Source organism: Phialemonium atrogriseum (assembly GCF_030411735.1).
Source record: "Phialemonium atrogriseum strain 8032-3 unplaced genomic scaffold QBC33scaffold_19, whole genome shotgun sequence".
NCBI lineage: Eukaryota > Fungi > Ascomycota > Sordariomycetes > Cephalothecales > Cephalothecaceae > Phialemonium > Phialemonium atrogriseum.
In genome coordinates, this window is record NW_026848156.1 from 174,544 (window position 1) to 197,213 (window position 22,670).

The 22,670-nt window shown below is 56.6% G+C and overlaps 4 protein-coding genes across 4 annotated transcripts; 3 read left to right on the top strand and 1 right to left on the bottom strand.

The window, feature by feature from the left end:
* The first annotated feature begins 1,762 nt into the window (after nt 1–1,762).
* QBC33DRAFT_544277 (non-ribosomal peptide synthetase) lies at nt 1,763–10,818 on the top strand. The gene is made up of 3 exons (XM_060428436.1): nt 1,763–5,077; nt 5,135–6,282; nt 6,360–10,818. Exons 1-3 carry the CDS (start codon nt 2,099–2,101, stop codon nt 10,654–10,656), a joined length of 8,424 nt encoding a protein of 2,807 aa, XP_060281638.1. The 5' UTR covers nt 1,763–2,098; the 3' UTR covers nt 10,657–10,818.
* On the top strand, nt 10,791–12,900 carry QBC33DRAFT_141131 (uncharacterized protein). The gene is made up of 5 exons (XM_060422112.1): nt 10,791–11,474; nt 11,549–11,687; nt 11,747–12,140; nt 12,207–12,408; nt 12,475–12,900. Exons 1-5 carry the CDS (start codon nt 10,925–10,927, stop codon nt 12,771–12,773), a joined length of 1,584 nt encoding a protein of 527 aa, XP_060281639.1. The 5' UTR covers nt 10,791–10,924; the 3' UTR covers nt 12,774–12,900.
* On the top strand, nt 12,383–14,657 carry QBC33DRAFT_544280 (uncharacterized protein). The gene is made up of 2 exons (XM_060428437.1): nt 12,383–12,408; nt 12,475–14,657. Exon 2 carries the CDS (start codon nt 12,843–12,845, stop codon nt 14,157–14,159), a length of 1,317 nt encoding a protein of 438 aa, XP_060281640.1. The 5' UTR covers nt 12,383–12,408; nt 12,475–12,842; the 3' UTR covers nt 14,160–14,657.
* On the bottom strand, nt 14,278–22,287 carry QBC33DRAFT_571555 (glucan 1,3-beta-glucosidase; the record flags this gene model as incomplete). Its single annotated transcript, XM_060430606.1, has 19 exons — nt 14,278–15,458; nt 15,524–15,591; nt 15,740–15,959; nt 16,016–16,355; nt 16,471–16,782; nt 16,894–17,431; nt 17,519–17,599; nt 17,667–18,680; nt 18,770–19,143; nt 19,273–19,438; nt 19,493–19,667; nt 19,748–19,925; nt 20,005–20,841; nt 20,922–21,051; nt 21,126–21,236; nt 21,336–21,370; nt 21,445–21,618; nt 21,678–21,994; nt 22,107–22,287. 19 exons carry the CDS (start codon nt 22,285–22,287, stop codon nt 14,278–14,280), a joined length of 6,432 nt encoding a protein of 2,143 aa, XP_060281641.1.
* Nucleotides 22,288–22,670: the final 383 nt, after the last annotated feature.

Consider the following 22,670-nt stretch of genomic DNA (forward strand, 5'->3'; position numbering starts at 1 on the left):
ACCGCGCAGAACGGTTTTTTTGGGACAGCTCCTCCACGTCGTCGAAGCGCCTTTCCACCCCGGAGGGCCTCGTGTACGGGTTGCACCAGGTCCACTGTTCATTGAACTTATCGTCTGTCTGCCCGGTTAACTGTGTCACGAGCTTGGATTTTAATTGTGCTCAAACTAGGTAAGTCCTATATGTACCTATGTATAAATCAAACTTGGTGTCTCGGCCTGGTGTTTCCAGATAGCTACTGGGAAGTGGGTGAAGTAGATCGTATTTGTTGGAGTCTCCAAAATGCGGAATAAAGTCAAAATGCTCGTATAGAGAATCGCGCTCTCCCAACAGGTTGAAATCCCCAACAACCTGGGTGCAAATCTACCTATTGCCATGTCCTGCCTCCAATGTGGAGGTGCAACACCAGCGCGGGGTTATCGGCGTTGACAGTGCCAGTAATATGACGTTATCTGAATACCAGGGTCGGCCCCGACTCCCCTTTTCAGGCCCCGGTCGTGGCTCCCGTCCCTTCCATCCCGCCTCGCCACTTCCCCGCAGAGATGAGGGGCAGCTATCGGTATCGTACTTTCTTACCTAAGGGACGGGAGGTATGTATTGTAGGGGGAATTTCTCCAGGTGCATGCGCTATTTGCTCCGTGGGCAGGCGGTTAGTGCATCGCAGGTGGCAGTTGCTGTCTATCGCTACTGCCGTTACTAGGAATAGCAATAGTGACAGCGATGCAGCTGTTGCCAACTTACCACCTGCCCGCAGAGTCAATGGCGTATTCCCGCAGAGAAATTCCCATTGTACGTACTGTACACCGTACCTAACATGGATAGTATGCTAGATAACATTTGGATGGATGCTTATCATAACAGAGGGTGGTGATCATGGTACGGATTCGTAGCTTCTCGTGCTCCGCGTTCACCGGGCCGATGTTTGTCTCGGTTTCTCGTGAATCTTTCCTAATATGGAAGATCTGCTTCCTGGCTGCTACTGTTATGCACTACCAGTCGAGAACACGAGACACGACAAACGAGACACGAAAAACGAGCAGAAGGGTCTCACTAAAATGATTAGGCCATACTTCCCGATCTGTGGCTAGCCGCATCTGCAAGGGGGCCCCGCTGCTAAACCGGGGTACGATCACCGTTGTTGCATTTTTAGAAAAGAGGCTAAACTCAGCCACTGCCAGCCTCTGCCACCGTTTCCGTCGGCACTTCTCAGGGGTACCCCTGCAATCCGAACCCCAAGTCATCTTTACTTTCTTTTTTTGGCCTGCCCTTCGCTTCCCTTCTTTGCCCATTTGTTTGCCGACTAGGTACCTATTTTCTCGTCGCACGACAGTTGAGCCCACAGACTCTGTATAGTACGTAGGTAGATATGTACCTCTCCTTCCTGCCCTCATGGTTAGAATGGGCGACATCCATGGATGGCAGGTACCTGATTAATTATCAGTTGGTGGAGAAATCCATCTGACCACGAATGCAACCTAATCTGGCGGCTTCATTCGAGACACCGACGCAACCAAATTCTGCTGAAGATCGGCACAGGGGGTTTCGAGGGGCTGAGCTCACCTCTGCTGCGGTACACATGTAGGTTAGCCAGCCCTATGCTCCTATTGGACCTTTGTGTGGCCCATTCGGTATTCGTTGTGCCCTATGTATGGCTTCGGCCGACCTGATGACGGGATGCAATGACGTTGCAGCAGAAAAGGGCGCGGCCATGCAGGTGTGCTGCTGCCGCATCCTATTGTTGGGTCTCGCGTCGCACGATGTGACCATGATATCGCGATGCCCCATCCTCCTCAATTTCCTGCCCAATTCTACAATTCTTCAATTCTACCAACCCCCCTCCATCGTCCTCCGACGGCCCAAATTACGGATTACATCCTGTCGTGCTTCTGTTTTCGCACCATTCGTCCTGCAATCACACCTGTGGATGAATGAACAACATCTCGTGCAATGCGCCATTCCTTTCCGACAGCCTGACTGGCATCTTCTTCCAGTCCGATACCCATTTGCTTGACTGGCTAGTTTCTTCTCCTCCCTCTTCATCACTGTTATTAATATCATTATTATTTTTAAAATAAATAAATAAATAGGTACTGCTGTTGTATGTACCGTCGGATTGCAATGGCCAGCTCATCGCGGATAATCCTTCCCCGCATCGATACCTCAAATTCGTGGCTGTTACTCCAGGACGAGTCTGCACAGGGCCAACTGGTCTCGACGGTTGCGCATGTGCTCGGCCTGGAGAGGGACAGTGTTCAGCTGCTCGACTCGTTTTCCGACCTTGGAGGGACCCAGGAGAGCGCCACCGCAGTCCAGAAGGCGTGCATGGAGATTGGCATCGCAGTGAAAACCAAGGACATCCTCCAGTGCCCCACTCTTGCCGAGCTCCAGACCTGCATCAGCCCCTGTGCCCGGCAATCACAATGTCAAGACTCGGTCGAGTCCGTCATGATCGCCCCGCATGGAATCCACAACGCCAGCCGCCTGTCCGTCGCCGACTCCCGCAGCCGGCATTCTCGGCATTCGAGCCGTTCTAGCAGCTCGAGTAACATCCAGCAGAGGACCAAGGTCGAAGAGATATTGGACTCACACAAACTCGTCTCGAGGATAACAACAACCAAGCCGAAGGCTGGCTTGCTCGAGGACAAACTCGTGGCATTTCTGACGCTCAGTTACTATGCGCCGCGGGCATGCGAAAGCCTGGACGACGTCCACTTGATATCGCAGTCGCAGATGTTTTTCGCAGGCACCCAGATCGCGACGCTGCGGAGGGTGCTCCAGGAATCGCGCCAGGAATCGCAACAGGCTGATATTATGCCCGAGGCGTGGGTTGTGCTGGATGAGATGCCGCTCACCGAATCAGGTGACATCGACCGGCGGCGGCTGCGTACATGGGCTCAGAACATGAACGAAGAGACATATCGCCTGGTCATGAGCCTGGACACCAGTGAAACACTCCAGAAGCCGTCAACCGAGATGGAAAGATCCCTCCAGACCCTGGTCGGCAAGGTTCTCCAGGTGCCCCGGGAACAGATAGGTGTCAACTTCACATTCAGTCGCCTCGGCGGCGACGAGCTATCAGCGATGGAGCTGGTCGCCCGATGCAAGCACCAGTCGATCAACCTCGACGCTAACGAGGTGCTGCAGGGTCTCACGTTGGCGGATCTAGCTGCTCTCGTGTCTCAGCGGGGCGGACTGGCACATAAATGGGACGAGGACCGGCTGGATTGCTTCGACCTGTCGCCCATGCAACAGCTGTACGTCCGCACCACCATGGGAGGCGACGCACGGCGCCGGGCGTCGGGCGACGGCAGTTACCGGTTCAACCAAAGCTTCCTCCTTCGGCTGAAGAAACACTACTTGCTCGAGGACATGCTGGCTGCAGTCGAGACCATCGTTGGACACCACTCGATGCTCAGGTCCCGCTTCACGCTCGAGACTGGCAGGTGGTCGCAGAAGATATTCCCCGACGTCTCGGGTTCTTATGCCTTCAACTATCATTCCGTCCACTCCAATCTCGAGGTTGAGGCCGCCATCGAAAGGACTCAGGCAACGATCAATGTCGAGAGTGGCCCCGTGTTTGCCGTCGACTACTTCCAAACGAATGACGGCCATCAGATGATCTATTTGGCCGCCCATCACCTGGTCGTTGACCTTCCGTCCTGGCGCATCATCCTCCACGACCTGGACGAGCTTCTCGAACATGGGAACCTATCTTCCCAACGTTCGATGCCGTTCCGGAGATGGATCGAGCTGCAAAAGTCGATGCTGCAAGGGTTGGGCACCAGTAACATGCCATCGATCGCGGGAGGGCATTACTCCGACTATGGCTACTGGGGATTGAGAGACCGCCCAAACACGTACGGTGATTCGCTGGAGGCCGTCTTCTCGTTGAGCCCAGAAGTCACGTCCGCCCTCCAGACCTCGTGCAACGATGTGTTTGGAACCGACCCGGTCGAGATCTATCTAGCGGCACTCCTACTTTCGTTTGCACAAACCTTCCACGAAAGACCGGTACCCATTGTGTGGAATCACGAGCATGGGCGGCAGACGTGGAACCCGGACATCGACATCTCTGAGACCGTAGGATGGTTCACGTCTCTGTGCCCCATCGTGCAGAGGGTGGGGAACCGTGACGACATTGTCGGACTTCTTCGCCAGCTCAAGGATGGTCGCCGGTCCATGCCAGGCCGCGGATCTCACTTCTTCGCATCCCAGTTTTACAATGCCAACGGACCGGGCACCTTCTCACCAAACAACAACCCTTTCGAGATTGTATTCAGCCATGCGGGCCCCCTCCAGCATCTCACACGTGGCGACGGCATCCTCGAGCAGATGGATATTCCTGGCCGGACCTCGGCTTCGAGCACAGCAGATATTGGCTCCGGAGTCGGGCGGATCGCTGTGTTTGAGGTCAGCGCGGTGGTAGACCAAGGAGTCGCCAACATCAAGTTTCTCTACAGCCGCTACGCAAGCCTTCAGGATCGTATCTCATCATGGATCTCCAACTACGAATACGTCCTCCTCGATGCCGTCAGCAGGCTCAGGTATCACGCGCATGAACTCACGCTGGCCGATGTTCCCCATCTGGATGTGACATATGATGGCCTTGCCAAGTTGAACAAGGGTTGTCTCGCGGGCCTCAACCTCGCCAGCATCCGCGACGTGGAGGCGGTTTATCCTGTCACCTCGAATCAGCAATGGATCCTCGTCAGCCAGGCCCAGGACCCGGACACTTGCTTCCTGCACACCATCCACCAATTTACCTGTCCCAACGGCGAACCGGTCGATACTTACCAACTCTGCTCTGCCTGGCAACATGTGTCATCGAGACACGCAGCCCTGCGCACCGTGTTCACTGAGAGTGTCACCCAAACAGGCTTGTATGACCAGGTTGTATTGCGCAAGATCTCGCCGGATATGCTCTTTATCGATGCCGTCCCGCCAGATGACCCGGTTGACGAATTGAACAGCCTCCCAGGCATCAGAATGGACGACAACAAACCTCCTCATCGACTTACAGTTTGCAGAACCCCGACCAGGACGTTGATTAAACTCGACATCAGCACTGCAATATGTGACGTATGTTGTTTTGGGTCCCCCGAGACCCATTGGCGTTTTGTGCTGACGAGTGAAAAGACGGCCAGCGTACACACCCTCGTGAACGACCTCTGGCAGATCTACACGACGCAGAGGGCCATCCCCGATCCCATCCATTTCTCGTATTCCGACTATCTCGAGTTTCTGAAGACGGCGAGGGAGGGCGAGAGCTTGGCGTTCTGGCGGAAGCAACTTCAAGGCGTCCAGCCGTGCTTCTTCCCCGATCGGGGCTCACTGAAACAGAAGCGACAGCGCACGGAAGCCACCCTTGAGCTTGACATTTCCACTCAATCCCTCACCATCTTCGCAGAGACACAGCACGTTTCGATCGAGGCAGCCATTCGGCTTGCATGGGGCCTCATCCTTCGATCATTCACCGGCATGAAAAGGGTCTGCTTTGCTTGGCAGGCTACTGGGCGAGATGACTTGGTGACAGGCTCGCGACAGGCCGTGGGATCTTTTGCCAACACCATCCCATGTTCCATGAACCTCTCGCCAGATGACCGTATCGTCTCCACCCTTCAAAACGCTGATAAGCAACTGAGTCTCACTTCGGTCCATCAATATATCTCCATTCCCGAGGCTTTGCATGCAGTGGGTCTCAGGGGCTCTACGCAGCTGTTCAACTCCTGCCTTCTCTACACCGATGAACCAGCGGACCTGGGCAGCGACTCCAGCTCACATCAGGACCCGGAGCTCAGGCACGTGTCCCAACAACAGTCATCCCCATTCGAAGTCTCCATCCACGTCCGTCACTCCCGAGGCAAGCTTGTCGTCGATATCTGCGGCAGCGTCATGAGCCGGCATCAAGCACTCGGCGTGGCGACCACCTTCGGCCAGGCTATACAGGCGATCACGGACTCTTCAGACGGCCAAATCAGGAGCATCAACCTCTTCAGCGACCGTGATTACGCTCAGCTTGTATCCTGGGCAAGCGAGGTGACACTTGGCGAGCGCGAGGGCGGCGGATATGTTGTACACGATCTGGTGGCGAGGCACGCGCAAACGACTCCGCATGCGGCGGCCGTCTGTGCGTGGGACGGCGAGCTTACCTATCAGCAGTTGGTGAGCGAGGCCACAAAGCTTGCCTATCGCCTCGTTGATGCCGGGGCAGGCCCGGAAACCGTCATACCGGTGATTCTGGACAAGAGCCGCTGGGCCCCTGTTGCATTGTTGGCTGTATTACAGTGAGTAATTCCATCTTCCTCTCTCCCCCGTGTCCCCCCCCTGTTGGCCCTGCTCCTACTAATATCAAATGTCTCAGAGCCGGCGCCGCCTTTGTAGCAATCGATTCAGAGGATCTTGTCTCGATTCAAGCAATAGCTGACAAGCTGGACGCCAATATTGCCATCGTCACTCGGCAAGCAGCCGCAGTCATTGGTAACGTCTTTGAGGACATGATCGTCCTGGATAACGACATATTTTCTCAGCTCCCACATCATTCCCAGCCATTTATGTCCATAGCAACGCCCGACGACGCCGCTTGCGTCCTATTCCCCCCGGCGACCTCGAAGGAGTCAAAGGGGATTGCGTTCAGCCACGCGGCCATGTCCACCGCCTTCTTAACCCAGGGGCCGGCCGCAAGAATCTCGTCTTCAAGCCGGGTAATGCAGCTGTCCTCCTTCAACGCTGACATTGCACTATCCGAAGTGTTCACAACGCTAGTCCACGGCGGATGCATCTGTGTGCCCTCGGAGTACGAGCGCTTGCACGACTTCGCCGCCGCCGCAGACCGCATGGAGGTTAACTGGACTTATATGACACCATTCCTCTCCAGGAAGCTGAAGCCGGCTTCCTTACCCACCGTTAAGGATGTTTGCTTCCGCACACGCAACCTGGACGACGACACCTACGGCCAGTGGACCGGGAAGGCCAATGTCATGCTCGCCTACGGAACATTGGACGTGTGTCCGCTGGGTATCGCGTTCCTCGACGTCACCGATGCGAATCAGCTCAAGTGCATCGGGCGGCCGTTTGCGGGCAGTTTCTGGGTCGTGGACCCCGAGAATAATCGGCGGCTGGTTGCCATCGGTGCGGTAGGGGAGCTGATAATTGAGAGCCCTACACTAGGGACAAGTTACCCAGAGACGGAGCCAGTTCAGAGCCCAGTTAGCGTCCTGGAGGGCAACGCTGGCAAGAAGACCAGACACTTCAAAACCGGCCACCTAGTCAGATATCTGGAAGGTGGCACAGTCGAGTTCATCTCCAGCAAGCGACGAGAAGAGCTCGAGATCAACGGAAGAAGCTTTGATATAGCAGATATGGAGAAGAACATCCGTCGCTGTCTGGGCCAGGGCACCGAGGTTATCGTGGAGGCGATCGCCTTCGGGGAGGAAACGACAACCCCTCCTGCCCTGGTAACCTTTATCGAGTTTGGAGACAGCCTGCTCAGTGAATTGGAAGACGTCACGCAACTCAGTAACCCGGTCAGGGAAAAGATCAACATTGCAAAGCAGCTCGTGCAGACGGGCTTGAGAAACTCGACTGAGTCGTCCCTGATTCCGTCAATCTTCATCCCGGTCAGACAGCTTCCAATCACGCAGTCGCTGAAGGTTAACCGGCGTCGGCTCCAGAAGATGATCCGCGGCCTGTCGAGGGAGCAACTGGTCGCAATCTCAGACATGCGGAGCCCGAATCCCGTCCAGACTGTGAGTCTCAAGCCGCTGCCGCTCACACAGGGCGAAGAGCGAATGCGGTCGATTTGGGCCAAGATGCTAGACGTGGACGAGAAGTCGATCGACGCTTCATCTGGGTTCATCAGCGCCGGAGGGGACGATGTTCTTGCTTCCAAGCTCGTCGTTGCTTGCAGGCACGCGGGGATAACACTCTGCATCGCTGACGTCTTGAGGAATGCGAGCCTGACAGAGCTATGTCGAGGCATGTCGACAGCCGATGAATCGGACCTCCCGGAGCATTACTCCTCAGAATCGTCAGCGATGACATCGCCTGAGGCGGCCCGGCGCGCTTCCCTCACCGATAGCTTCGTGGAGAGGATCATGGCACCTAAGCTGGGAGTGGATCGCATGGCCATCAAAGATGTGGTTGAGGCGTCGGCGACGCAAACAAGGTGTATCGAGTCTGGGATGCTCCGCGGCCGCGCAAACGTCGACTATTTCATCTTCGACCTCTCCGGTTCGGTTGACTGGGAGAGATTGGAAGAGGCCTGTCAAGTGCTCGTGACCATACACCCCATCCTGCGCACAGCATTCGTTCCGTATAACCGGCAGGTCTACCAGGCAATCGTCAAGTCGTCGTCGTGTTCAGACTTCAAGCGCTATTCCTGCCCCGGCTGGAGACAGGCGGCGCTCGTGGAGAAGATTGTAAAGAAGGATCAGTCGACACCGATCGCCTTCAGTGCTCCGATGACCAAGTTCACGCTTCTCGACGGAGGGAAGAGCGCGACCCTTATTCTGAGGCTCTGCAAAGCCCAGTACGACGACTTTTCGGTTGCGCTGCTGGTCAAGGACCTCAAGCGGCTATACGACTGCATCAATAACCCACCGCGGAGGCCGACATTCTGTGACTTCATCCGGTGTACCCACGCCGCCATCTCTCAAGGCGCCGAAGAATACTGGAAGACGCTCCTTGAAGGCTCAAAGATGACGCAGGTCGTCGGCCACACCAGACCCTACCAGCTCAGTACCAATGTCAAGACGCTGCGCGCGAGGCTGACGGTTGGATCGCTCGAGAACTTGACCGTCTCATTTGGGACGGTTCTCAAGTCTGCTTGGGCGATGGTCTTGGCGACCCTCTCCGGGTCTTCGGACGTCGTGTTTGGCGAGATCATCGAGGGGCGCCACGTCAAGCTCGAAGGGAGTCAGTCGGCGTCCTCAGTTCTCGGCCCAGCTGCCAATTCCATCCCCGTGCGCGTCCGGTTTCCCGATACGTCCCTAACCCCTCTCACGCTCCTCGAGTACGTCGACGAGCAGCACGCCGCGAGCATCCCGTTTGAGAACATGGGATTTCTGAACGTCGTCGAGAAATGCACCCTCTGGCCCTACTGGACGCGCTTCAGCACCGTCGTCCAGCACCAGTCACAAGACGCCGCAGTCAACCCGCAGGAGCCGAAGGCGTTCCGCCTCGGCGCCGCAACCTGCCGACTCACCGTCATCGAGCCGGGAGCCAGGGACGTACACGACCTACTCGTGCACTCGATAGCGCGGAAACACGGCGGGATTGAGCTCAGGCTCACCTTCTGCGCCGACCGCGTCCCCGAGAGCCTTGTCGAGCAGGCGCTTCGGTTGCTGTGCGAGACGGTGAACATGCTCACGAGCGTGAGCAATACGCAGCCGATAATCCCAAGCGGCTACCAGTACCGCGCTATGGAGAAGAGAATCCCGATACCGCCGACACCTACCACGACAGGCGCAGCCCCTCCCCACCCCCTGGATGTTGCATCCATTGCCGACATAGACACGACCACCCCGCTAGGCCCCGAATACGAAGCCAACAGGCTACCCGAAGACCAGATCCGGGCGATCCAGACGGCTATCTCGAAGGCCTGGTCGTCGGTGCTCAAGCCGCGGTCGCTGGGCGTGCCGGAGGAGCATCTCCACACAGCCGCCTTCTACGACCTCTGGGGCAGCCTCATACCGGCGGCCCAGCTGGCGGCTCACCTCAACCGCGAGCTGCCGCGCCTGGGACTCGGGGGGCTCGAGGCGGTGACGGTCACGATGGAGGACGTCATCGATAACCCAACCATGCTGGACCAGTTTCGGCTCGTTGCAAGGAGGATGGTGGCGGCGGCGGGGGTGCCGACGACGACGGCGACAACGACAACCTCGGCGACCGAGTATCCGGCAACGCCGCCGCCACCACAATCGCCCAGCGCGAGACGGAAGCGCGCCGTGTCCATGTCGGTCTCGGCGTCGGCGGCCACCATCGGCAGCCGCATCCGCCGCCTGACCGGCACGATCGCGCACCCGGCAGCGCGTAGCAATAGTAGCCGCAGCAGCAGCAGCAGCAGCAACAGCAGCACCCCCGAGGCGCGGGTCGAGGCCGGCTTGTCCGGATTCCCTGGCTTCCCCGGCTTCCCAGTGGGTGGACGGCAGACGCCGCAGTCGGCGGCGATGGTCCCGGCGGCGTTTGCGGACCGGGAGAGCGGGAGCGGGAGCGGGAGCGGGAGCAGTAGCTCTGCGGCGAGCATGACGCTTAGCATGACGGCGGCGGGGAGCAGTGTGAGCAGCCGCGGTAGCATTGGCGGGGGAGGTAGAGGGGGCGAAGAAGACCTTTTCGCAGATGACGACGTCGCCGTCGCGGAGCAACAGCAGCAGCAGCTGACGGTTGTCGAGAGGGCGCTGGTGCCCGCGCCGCTGAGGAGGGTGCCGCCTCAGCACGTGAAGGTCCCGGCGGCGGGATTCCGGGGCGGGCACGAGGACGTCGTCAGCCCTTTGAGTGCTGCGAGCCCGGGAGTGGGGTTTTGGGATGTCAGAGCTGTTCTGGGAGGTGGTGGTGGTGGTGGTGCCGGGGAAGGATACGCGGGCATGAGGCAGGATTCAGATGCTGCTGATTTGTTTGAGAGGATGGGCTTGGTTTCGCCGATTGTCAGTCATGGGCAGTAGAAATTGTCCCCGTGTGCAGTGCAGCTGAAAGCTCAGACTATCCAATGGCGGCAGACGTGGCTGGGCGCCTCGTTCTAGGTTGTAATTAGTTATTGCGAATTCACCGCCTCCAGCCAACTACATTTACCAAGGCAACCATGGGTCTCCTTGGCGTTTTCTTCATGCTTCCACAGTTCGCAGCACCTGCAACAACTCCCCCCAAACTCAACGCTCTTTTCTTCCGCCAACACTCATATCAACTATTAATTAGCTCAATACGGGCTGACCCATGTCGCACTCACCGGCCGTTGCGAGCGCTGGTGAACGAACGCCCTTGCTTTCTGGAGACACGCAAATCCTGCCCCCTCGATCTTCACGGGAGCGGCATTCGTCAGATGACAATGGAAACCCGGTGCAAGAGCATACCGCGCTGCCGACAGGGGAGGACCCCTCGCCAAAAGCCAAATGGACCTACGCGATCTACGTAGTCTACTTCCTGGTCGCTCTCAGCACGTCGTTCGCTGTTTCTGCAATGAACAAAGTCGAGGAAATGGCGCTGCTCTCCCGTCAGCACTCTCGGGGCTTTAGTGCTCTGGGAAGGGAGCCTCCCCGCGAAATTCCCGGCGCAGTACAGGATGAACTTACTCTTTTGAGGGGTTGGCAGGGAATCCTAGACAGCATTGTTGGAGGGGCGGCAGCGATATTCTTGGCCGCACTTCGATCCAAGATGCTTCCTCTGAGCGTCGCCGGGCTTTTCGGCTTCGTTAGCGGAACCAAGAAGATCCTCATGCTGGCACTCGCCGGGATTCTCATTGGACGCGTCTTCAACAGCTTGTTCTGTAGGTTCAGTTAATGTACATGGCCCCCCACACACAGCCAAAGGGTTTGCTAATTTTGTCTATTTTTGCTTTAGTCTTCTTCTCCGATAGCCACACGTATTCACTGCGGCTCTCCTGGCTTTCCGCCGCTTCGAATCTCATTGGAGGTGGTGTACCCGGCTTCTACGCGATGATCTGGACTTATTTGCGAGACGTCGGTCGAACTGAAGACACGTAAAGTACCACAAGTCCCAATATTTGATGGACAACGTGTCGACTAATACACTTTCCAGTTTGGATGGATTCCTCTGTATATCCATCTTGGGTGTGTTACCAGACCTCGCTGCGGGCGTCGCTGCCTCGTTTCTAATAGACGAGCACCCTTGGATCGTCATCATTTTGAGCTGCGTCTGTCTTTCCCTTGCGCTCCTATTGGCGGCAAGCTGCCTTGAGGAGGATCCAAAACCTCAAAATGCCATGGCTATGGGAAACGCAGTGGGTTATCCTGCAGGCGGCCCGGACAGCGACGGCCCTTCCGGGGTTTCTTTCTGGGACTGGATTTCGCTGAAGCAATACGTTGGGAGTCGCTGGCTCGTATTCACTTTTGTGATAACCGTGCCGGGATTTTCCTTTGAAGACATAAAGCTTCAGTATATGAGAAGCAAATTTGGGCAAACGTGGTCAGGGGTGAGTCGATACAAGGAAGCACTTCCAGCCAGCCCAAGAAATTAAAGCTAATATTGATATCAACAGACTATCTTTCAGGCTGCATGCATTTTGCTTGCCCAGATCGTCTTTTTGGCTATGATATTGGCAGTCAACCGTTGGAGACAAGACAGAAGCCCTGAAGCCACCCAGCGCTTTGATATTTATTGTGCCTGTCTTTGTGCAGCCTTGTCCTCTGTTGGCCTCGCCATATTCGGGTTATCAGAAAAGACGTGGTTGATGCTCATTGGTAGGCACTTTCCCTCCCTGGATCAGTCCCATAAGGTTTGAGGGTTGCTAATCCTCCTATTCCAAGGGCTGGGTATGTTATTTTGTGGTCTCGCTTTTCGCATGTTTCTGAGACACCTTTTGTCCCTGATCGTGGATGCAAACATTCGACAAGGTATGTTCTTGCTTATTGACGCTATTGAACACTGTGGCTCGTTCCTTGGAAGTCTGGTAGTGACTAAACTTTACGGGCTTGGGCTGAAATGGGGTGGTTGTTGGAGGGGAATTCCATTCTTGGCCACGTCATTCCTGTTTCTTGCTGCTTTCGTTATTGTTGTTGCCTGGCACTTGCATCCGCCTCTTCAAGCCGGACCGGTACGTGGGTGAAGCGGGCTGCAGAAAAGGTGAGAGTCCGTCCTTGGCCAACGGTATGGACAAGATGGGATGGAGCAGTAGATGACCAACGCGGCCGCACGTGACACTCGCCGCATTTGCTCAGCCAGCTCAATACCTACATATAAACAGTCCGCCACTTTCCGCAGGAGGATTCACCACATCATCCAGAATCGTCCAAATAAATTCGCTAAGATGCCACTCCAAGACTTACCTCCAGAGGTGCTAGTCCGCATTTTTGCCTCGGCCGGCTCTCGACCTGATCTGCGAGCGATGGCAAGCACCTCCCGGCGCATTTACTCTGTCTTTTTGGACGAGAGACCAGCGCTCATCTACCAAGCTCTCTCCACCGAACTAGGTCCAGTTCTCAGCGATGCCCTTGCTTTCTCCAACACAGAGCCTCTTGACGCATCGTCGCTGTCGTACCACCAGCAGGTTCGAGACTCTGTGTCTATGTACGACGCCTATCTCACAGGCCAGAACAACCCATCCCCACGCCAAGTCTCACTGGATCACGCACTTGATCTGGTCAACTCATACCAAACAATGACCTATTTAACAAGCGTATACACCACCTCCAAATTGATGCTTTTCCAGAAGGAAATCAAACCCTCCTCCTCAAGCACGCCCTTGGTTGCTCCGCCAAGCCAGACAGAGCATCTGCGCATCCTCCGCAGCTTTTACCGCCTGCAGATGATCTTCAACCTCTGCGGCAGCTGTGCGCCAGGACTGCGGCGGAAGTACAACAAACCCGACACCGAGTGCATCAATTATCGCCTGTTTGGGCTATGGGAGCCATGGGAGCTACAGCAGGTTCTCTGCGTCGCCGCCTTCACAAGCAGACTCCACCGCCACCTCACCCAGATCGAGGACGACGACCTGAGGGGGGAGGGCATATCGCGGCGCGTCTTCTTCGGGCTCGGTGCCCTGCGAGAATTTATTGGGAAACTGCGCGCTGCCGATGAGGCCACGTGGCAGAAAGTACTACAGGACACGTCGAGCCTTCGGTCTGAGCCCCGGACCATGGGGACGTTCGCGCAGTACGGCACGGACTGCTTCGACTACCGCTACCACGATTACCGCATGCAGAAATTTCCGCCCGGGAGGTATAGTTTCCCGGTAGGCGTCCCCTTCGATGGCGACCACGTCACGTCCCCGCCCCTGGCCTGGGTGGATGCGCACGATGGGCGGTACACGCACGACTTCTTCGCAGGGCAGGAGAGGACGCGGAGGGGCCGCCTGGAGATGCAGCATCTGGGCAAACGGATGGGGTTGGTATGGGACCTCTTGGGCTTCGTCATGTGGGATGCGCCGCGAGTCACTGCGTTGAAGACGTCGTCTATCTTGTCAGAATTTGCAACGGGCTGGGCGCTCGGCTAAGTACTTGTAATTACAGTACAAAAGCACACGCAACAGGCCGCCCTCTCTCTAGTGGTAACATGACAAAATAAACATGTCAAGCAAAGCCCGCGTGTTTCAAAAGCCGAATGGCCAATGATCACCACTGGCAAAGCACGACGGTGGTCATGGTCGGGTTGTACACAATCCCGCACCCCTCAACTTGCTTCTCCATGTGCGAACACCACATATTCTTGACACCATCACAAACCAGCAGCCCCAACTTATCTTCAGTCCCCTTGTACGTGCACGTGAAGCCCACGGCCTCGAACGGCCCCAGCGTCGGCGGGAACCCGGGACTAGCGCCGTTGGCCGCGGTCGTCGACTTGGTGAAGACTGCAGACGAATCGCACAGCTCGACCGGCCGATCCAGCGTCGACGCCAACACGCTCCACGACCGGACCCACTGCCCGAAGCCGAAGCCCCCCTCCGAGTTGGCCAGCAGCTCCATCAGCGCGATGATGATGAAGCCATTCTCGGGCACCGGCGGCGGCGGCGGCGGCGGCGGCGGCTTCGGCGTCGCCGTCGCCCAGTTGGTGCACGTCGACGTCGTCACGCACGCCGACTGCCCGCCGGGTCCCATGGCGCACGTCGTCACCGCCCCCGAGGCGACGCAGGTGCCCGTGTGGGTCGGGCCCCCCGGTAGGTCGGGCAGGTCGGGCGCCGTCGTGCACACCTCGACGGGGACGCAGACGGTGTTGCCGCCGCTGCCGTTGCACTGCGTCGACGTCGTCGTGAAGTCGCACGACGTGGGGCCTATCGGTGGCGGGGTGGGTAGGTTGACCGGGTCGGTGAAGTCGGAGGGCGTGCCCGTGGGGTTGGCCTGGCAGTAGTAGCCGCTGCAGAGGGTGCCGCACTTGGTGGTGCAGGTCGGCGAGGGCGTGCCCGGGTGGTACGTGATCGACGACCCCGTGGCGTCGCTGGGAGGTCCCTGGCCGTCCGGGTAGGCGCTGCCGTCTCCGTTGCCCTGGATGGACTCGCCGCCGTTGGCGGACAGGGTTCCTAGATCGGCGGGGAGCTCGTCTCCGCACACGGCATCGCCCTCGAAGGGCCGGTCGAGCAGACACGACTTGTCGAAAACCTGGCCGTTCCAGATGAAGGGCTTGATGTCCGTCGTTCCTGATTCGTCGGGCGGGACGCTGGGATCGCTGATGATGAGTCGTCGCTGGAAATTCCTGATCAACGCCTTGATCGCGGCTGGCTTCTGCAGCTGCGTGCTCCAGTCGCCTGGCAGGGGGAGAGCACGGAAATAAGCAACCAAGCCGGCGACAAGGGGAGTCGCTATGATGGCCGTTAGCTGGATGTGAGGATAACACGGGCAGGCTGCACAGAAAAGGAGGGCATACCGTAAGAGGTCCCGCTGTCCACCATATATCCCCCGGATGGCCCAGCGGGGATGTTCACATTCTCGCCGCTAAATCACGTATTAGGTTTTGTGTCTGAGAAAGGTGGAGGAGGTCTAGGCCGAGACTGGTAGGGCTGAGGATATACTCCGCAGAGTATGGCGGTCTGGAGGGGAGGTATTCTGGAGGGAGGTATTCTGGAGGGGAGGCAGGGCTTACGGTGCATATGTGGTCATCCAGTCCGACTCCATACTCGAGCCAGCCCGTCTGCTGTTCCCGTTTGTTGATCCGACAACAATCAGATTTGGAAACTTCCCCTCCCCGAGGAACTTGGCAGGGTAATGTATTATCTCCGGGCCGATGCTGCGGTCTCGAGCATAGTTGTGCGCCAGTGTGACAATGGGGGTGTCGAGCGCATCCAGCTCCTTGAGGATAGCGACTGCGGGCAGAACAAGGTCAGCACGGCACCACGTCTGGCCTGGGAGGAGGACTTACGCATAGTATCCAAGAATTCAGGGGGTACAAAGATTGACCTGACGCCCCATGATATGCTCACGACGGACTTGCCCTTGCGGCGTCCTTCGTCTCTAGCAATATCGTCAGCAGCATTGAGCAATGACTCGAGGATCTTCTCCTTGATGATCGTTTTGGGATTAGCGACGTCATTTTCGTTGGCATTTTTGTCGAGAACGACCATGGTCGCGGCCTTGACAATTCCGAGGTTCCTTCCGATTACTTTTGCGGCAACCCCGGACCCGTGCTCCAGGTCGGCGGTAATATCCTTATCGCCATAGTCCGCTCCTTCCACGTGCTCGATGAGTGCACCGTCGAACTCCTAATACCAACGTCCCATGTCAGCCGAGTTATTCAAAGGCAGTCGCCGACAAGAGCAGAACATGCAGCAGCCAGCAGCCATGGAGAGGGAGAGAGAGGGGGTAAGCGGAACTTACGGGATGGTCCTTCCAGATTCCATCCTCGGCCACATAAATATATTGACCTGCCCCACTGGACTGATCATAATAGAAGCTGTAGTCAGTCTGCTGCGTGGTTGGATTTTGGACTCGGATCCTTTCGTCGTTGTACCAATCTCCTTTCCTGGGTGTGGAGACTTCCGAGAGTTCCCAGAAGTTGCTCTTCTGATCTTCGCGCTTGACAAGCTCCATTGTGCCGTTCCGGCGGCTGGCAGAAACACTTCTCCCTGAGCTGCGGTCCGGATCAGGATTGTTCTGGTTATATTGTTCATAATCGTAAACATAGGCGACCTAGTTTCCCTCTCGTCAGTCAGCGTCTCCAAATATTCACCGAGTCTCCGGCGAGGCCAGCTGCGCGGCAGGGGGGGACACGGAATATGGTTATTGGGTTAAGACACTCACCTCGTCCATTTTTTTCATTATCGCTGCCGTGTTATCGCCAAGCTGTTCAACCCAGAAGAAGGCCGTGAATTTCAGCGCCTCAGACCTGGCCTCGTGGAAGAACTCGTTGGCAAGCATGTCCCTGATCTTCTGGGCTGCAACCGAGTCTTTTGGATCACGGAGGTAAATGATGGAATCGGAGCCAAACTCGTCGTCGCAGTCACTATCACTGTCGGGGGGCGTATCATCACGAGGCACCACGCGCGCTGCGGCGGCGGCCGTTGCCAGTGCAGGCACTGCGGTCTGGGGAGTGTCTCTTCGCTTGCGCCTTGCCCTCTCCACCGTGCAGGTCGCGACGTCGGTTGTGCTGTTTTCGTCCTCGACGTTGCAGCCCAAGATGGTCGCGCACGTGGCGCTCGTGGAAGTGGACGTCTGCGTGGTTCCATCCGATACGACGGAGACGAACGACGTGGTTGTGGAGCAGATGGACGCGCTCTTGGTCTCGCACGGCTTGTTGTCATTGTTTGGGTCGAAGGTTGGGACACGATCGGATCCAATGCTGTCAGTTGGTTGGTTAGCCCTTATCCCAAGCGGTAGACGGAAGAAGAAGCGAGGTAATCAAGTGGCAAGATTTGGTTTTACGAACGTGATCGGAGGCCAGGGCGGGAGCGGCCCTTTGATTGTCCATCCCGGCGGAGGACGGAAGATGTTGAGAGGGGGCGGGCCACTAAATCAATGTCAGCGATGGGAACGAAGCAACAACAATTCGAGGAGAGAGAGAAGTGGGCTCTTACGGAGGATAGATTCCCGGAGGTAGACTCCATGACCATCCCTTGATGTTGATATCCTGGAAGGAAATGCAGATCCAGAAGAACCAAAGGTGGCATGGCGTCTCGCTGTGATCGCCTGTCGGCTTGGGCTTGTCCACACTCGTGGTGACGGGGGCGATGATCCCCGGAGGCCAGGTAGTCCAGATGGGCAAAGGCGTCGTGGTAGTCGACGTCGTGTCCGAGGTGGGCACACTGACGCCGATGATGGTGGTACAGTCGACAGTGACCTGCGTTATTGTGGATGCTGTGATGGTGACGACTTTGGTGGTTGGGCAGGTAAAGTCGATGGTCATGACTCCCGGGCAGGGTAGGGTCACGGCGGTTGCTGGGGTGTTGAAAGAGAAGACAGAAGACGGAGGGCAAGACACCGTGGTGGGGCTCACGACTGAAGGGAAGGTGACAGTCGCGGTGGTCGGGCCCGTGGCTGTGAACCCAACCGAGTACGGGGTCACGAACGGGACCATAAGTGTTCCGCTCACAACACCTCCACCAACTCCACCTCCTGCAGGATTTGAGCCCCATGGCCCTGCTGAGCTTGGCCAGCCAAGTGGTGGCCCGTTGTTGATGGCTGGCCACGGGGGAAGGCTGAGAGTACGGTGGGTTGGTTGGCCATCGGGTCCGGTCACGTCGACCGTCACCGGCGCCACAGGGACACTTTTGGTTGGGACAAACCCAAATTGTGTGTTTTGGTCCGAAGTGACGTTGACGTTGGAGAAGCCCATCGAGTCTGTTGTGATGGCGGTGGGGTGGACTGTTATCGTAGTGGTGGTGCCTACCCCGGAACCGACCTGGATTGAGGTTACATAAGACAGAATGGTGATTGTCGTTGTTGGGATGGCACTCGGCGGGAGCACGAAGATGCACGGCGCCGTGCATTGGGCCGTGTAAGAGGTATACACCTCAGAACCGAGATAGACGACTTCATAGTCGTCGTCACCGAGGGGCGGAACCCAAACACTGACTTCGGTGGTGAAACCACTGCATGGGAATTGGATCGTGTTAGCTAGCTTCTGCCAATGTTCATCCTCGCTGGACCGAGACGAACAACGGAGGGCCCCATGACTTACCTCTGCGTGTCATCTTGCGTGATGAATTGGTTTCCCGCGCCGTTGGCAACTTGAACTGAACCAACCGTGAAGATGTTGAAAATGGCAACATCGTGGGAGCCCCTGACCTGGATGACTCGGTCCTGGCAGTCAAACGTGCCGACACAATCCTGGTCATAGTTCTGGAAGAAGCTGTACATGCCGGCACTGTGGATGTAGATGTCGGAAGAGTCGATGATCCGAACAGCCCACGAGTTGCGGCACGTATCAGTCTTGCAGTCGTCGATCGTCGGATCCGAAGGGAATCCGGGATTGGAGACTGCATCAAAGGGCTTGGGGCCAACTGGATCAGGCTGATAGTATGGAGATTCCGTTTGGATGTGGCCCAAGTAGATCTAAATGAGAGCGAGAGAGACATGCATCATGTCAGCGAGGTAATCAATCATACAGCAGAGAGCAGGTGAGCAGCCAGGAGGACGTGTGCCCCGAACGGGATAGAAATGATGATCATGACAATGACTTACATCCTTGGCGTTTAACAACTGGTATTGATACAAAACGCTATGCTCCGAGCCACCACCGATGAACCAGGAGGGGCCTTGGGACTCGATAAGCATTCCCCTGCCAGTATAGATGCTGACCTGGTTAACTGAAGCGTCTAGTTCATAGTACATGTTCATGTCGTTATCGCTGGAGATTTGTATTAGCCCCTGAATTTTAGAATGCCGACGAGTTGCAACTTACTGGTCGGCAGTCCAGACCCAGACGTTCTCAAAATAACCAGAGGCTTTTGAAGTAATGTGGAACAACAGAGAGGCAGCAATGCACTTCTCGCTGTATCCGAACTTGGGGCAGTCGCCGATGGCCAACTCGCTACCTGTCGCACCACCGACGCGGAAGTGTGAATCCCACATGGCAGCTGCAAAGTTCCAAGGTCAGTGGAGGGAAGACAGTGGGAACAGTGGCGGCAACGTCTGCCGACTGGAATTAATTAATTACCTGATCCCTGGGTACTCTCGTGGACGTTCCACTCCATCAAGATGGCGCCGGCAGTTGGCCCTTTGACGCTGAACAGCATTTCAACAATCTCCAAGACACCCTTGTCGCCGGGTTGACCGACTTGAACCATGACCTTGGGGTTCTTCATGTCTTGGAAGTAGGTCCCAGTACCTTGGATCTATGCCGCGAGTGTCAGTAGACATACTAATTGCCCCCGTTTCCTCTCTCTGTCTGAGTGCACATGGAATGAGACTAACCTGCGACCAACTAGCTCCCTGGATTTTGGAACCGACAGGGACAAAGACGGTGCCTTGGATCTGGTAGATACCCGCTGGGAAATATGCCACCAGTCCCTGGCTTACAGCGCTCTGAAGGAAAGTGTTGATGGCAGCCGTTTGATCGCCGGTGCCATCGTTCTTGATGCCCGCGGCCGTGGCAACGAGGAAACTGCCCACGCCGAGAGTCTCATACTGGGGACGAGACCTGGCAAAGAGACTTCCGTCACTCAACAGACTCGACGGCTTGCTCGGGACACCGTAAACATCGCCGCTCTGGTAACCACCCTGTCCACCGATGTACCGTGGGCCGATGGCCCACAGCGCGACGTGCTCGGAGGCTCCCAGCAGAACCTCACCATCGGCTGTCTTGACGACGGCGCCAACATTGCTCGTGACCAGGTTGTCGATGACCATGTTGGGGGGTGCATCGGTGCCGGCATAGGTGAGGATTCCCGTGGGCACATTGGTGAACTTGGAGTCAATGAGGGAGATGGAACCCACGCCCTGGGCGGTGATGCCGCCCTTGGCGCTGATGTTGAAGGCTATCGAGCCGCCGTCGACTTCGATCTGCTGCCAGTTGAATCCCCAGTCCCAGATCATCTGCACCGCCTCGGTGCAGCCCGTGAACTTGAGGTTGCGGGCCGTGTACTGCTGCGTTCCGGCCCTCCAGCCGACGGCGCCTCCCTGAAACTCGAGGTCCGACACGAACCCGCCGGACCCGTTCTCCATGAAGATGCCGACGTGGGTCCCGTTGCCGTCGTTCGTCGGCATCTTGAAGAGCAGGTTTTGCAGGGACGCTGCTTGAGCAACTTGCCACTAATTACAGGTTAGGGGCGGCCACTCGATTAGCGTGCTGATTGTTTATGCCTGGGGAGAAGAAGAAGCTGGGGACATACGTGAAGACCAGTCGGGGCCAGTGGCTGGCCGTTATCGTCCGTCTTAAGGGGCATTTTCGTCAAATCGAAGACGAAGTTTCGGATCTGGCGAAAGAATTGATTCTGGTTGACGAACCACTGAGCGCCATTGCTATTTGTCGAGTGTTAGCCATGTTTGTTTATAATTCCATCTCCACCTCGTCAAGTGCCGCTGGCATTACCTACCCGCCGGGGATGTACGGGTCTGTGTCGATCAGCCCAATGCCGGAGAAGGTTTCACAACCGACGATTGTAGGCCGGTTGGTAGCATGGCCGATAAACTGCGTGTAGTAGAGCCTTGAGAGAAGAAGAAAAAAGGGTGTCAGCCCGAGTCCACTTAATAATACAACCGTTGCACAGGGCGGCGCCTCGTAGGCAAGATAGTGGCCAACTCACTGGATGATGGGACGGCAGATTTTATACGTTCCGGGCTAATTACTTCGTGGTAAGCTAACGTGAAAAGACGGACGAAAAAAAGACACATTAAAGGTTGGGCGGGACTCACTGGGAAGTAGATGATGGCCCCTTGGGTGAAGGTACTGCCACAATCCTCGCCGCACCGGTGTCCATCCTGGATAGCAGCATTGATAGCTTCAGTGTCATCGTGAGAACCGTCTCCCACAGCACCGTAGGCTGTAACATCGCGGTAAAGCTTATAGCCACTGGCAGCTAGGGGTTGCTATTATCGGCGAGTCAGTTCGCTGCTCAAGCAAGGAAGGCCAAAGATTAATTACTCACGGATCCCAGCGGCGCCAGCTCTGGAAGCCAGTAATCCGAGCCCTGTCGGGACTTGACACTTCGAGTCTTCAGAGAAGACGTCGAGTTTCCCGATCCGTCTACTGGGGGGCCGGCGCCGGCACTGCTGTTATTGTCGCTGATGAAGGGTATTCCCCCGGCACCGAAAGCGACGTTGTGAAGGTAGTTCGAAGTATCATTGGTGGTCGCAGCTCCACGGAAGTCGGGTGCTGTTGAGTTGCTATTGCCTTTTCCATTGAGATTGGCCATGTAGTTCTCAAAGCTTCCCGAGTGCAGCCACACGGCGCCATTCTGAGTGCCTGCCACCCGTTCACGTCAGTCTCACTCAGGTGGTTCGCCGGAAAGAAGCCAGCTCGCCAGCCTGCCAGCTCGCCAGGTCTCCCGGACAGACAGACAGACAGACAGACATACCCTTATCAGGTGCGGTTTTATGTGTGTTGAAGGTATTGTCAACCATGTAGTAAAAGGGATCTCCCCGGGGTGAAAAGTCGGGGGGCGGCCTGGAGACATGCGGACCACGGTGATGAGCAGCTGCTGCTGCCGTGGTCGTGATCCCCAGCCAACTGACGGCTAGGGGAACAGCCCAAAACATGATTGCGACGCGCTGGTGGAACTTTTACAAAGCTCCGAGTCTTCTCGACCCTGTCGCATGCAATTCTCTCTTGCACGGTTGCAAGTCATCCTTCGCATCAGGGGAGGGAACGACCTCATTAAGGGCTCTCATTATCAGCTGCAAATACGCAAGGCTCACAAGGCAGCCACCCAGCATTCGGGACTCATTCTGGATTCTGCCTAACTCATAGGAATCCTTCAGAGATACCGTAATATCCGGAATGAGGCCAAGTAATACGAGTGCAGAGACAAGGCCAGCCGATTGGATCAGATTTCTGTTGTCGCATACAGCGTATAGTCGCACCAGGCTGTGTGGTAACGCTAACGCAGGTACTTTGGCGATCTGCCATTCCATTCCGTCTC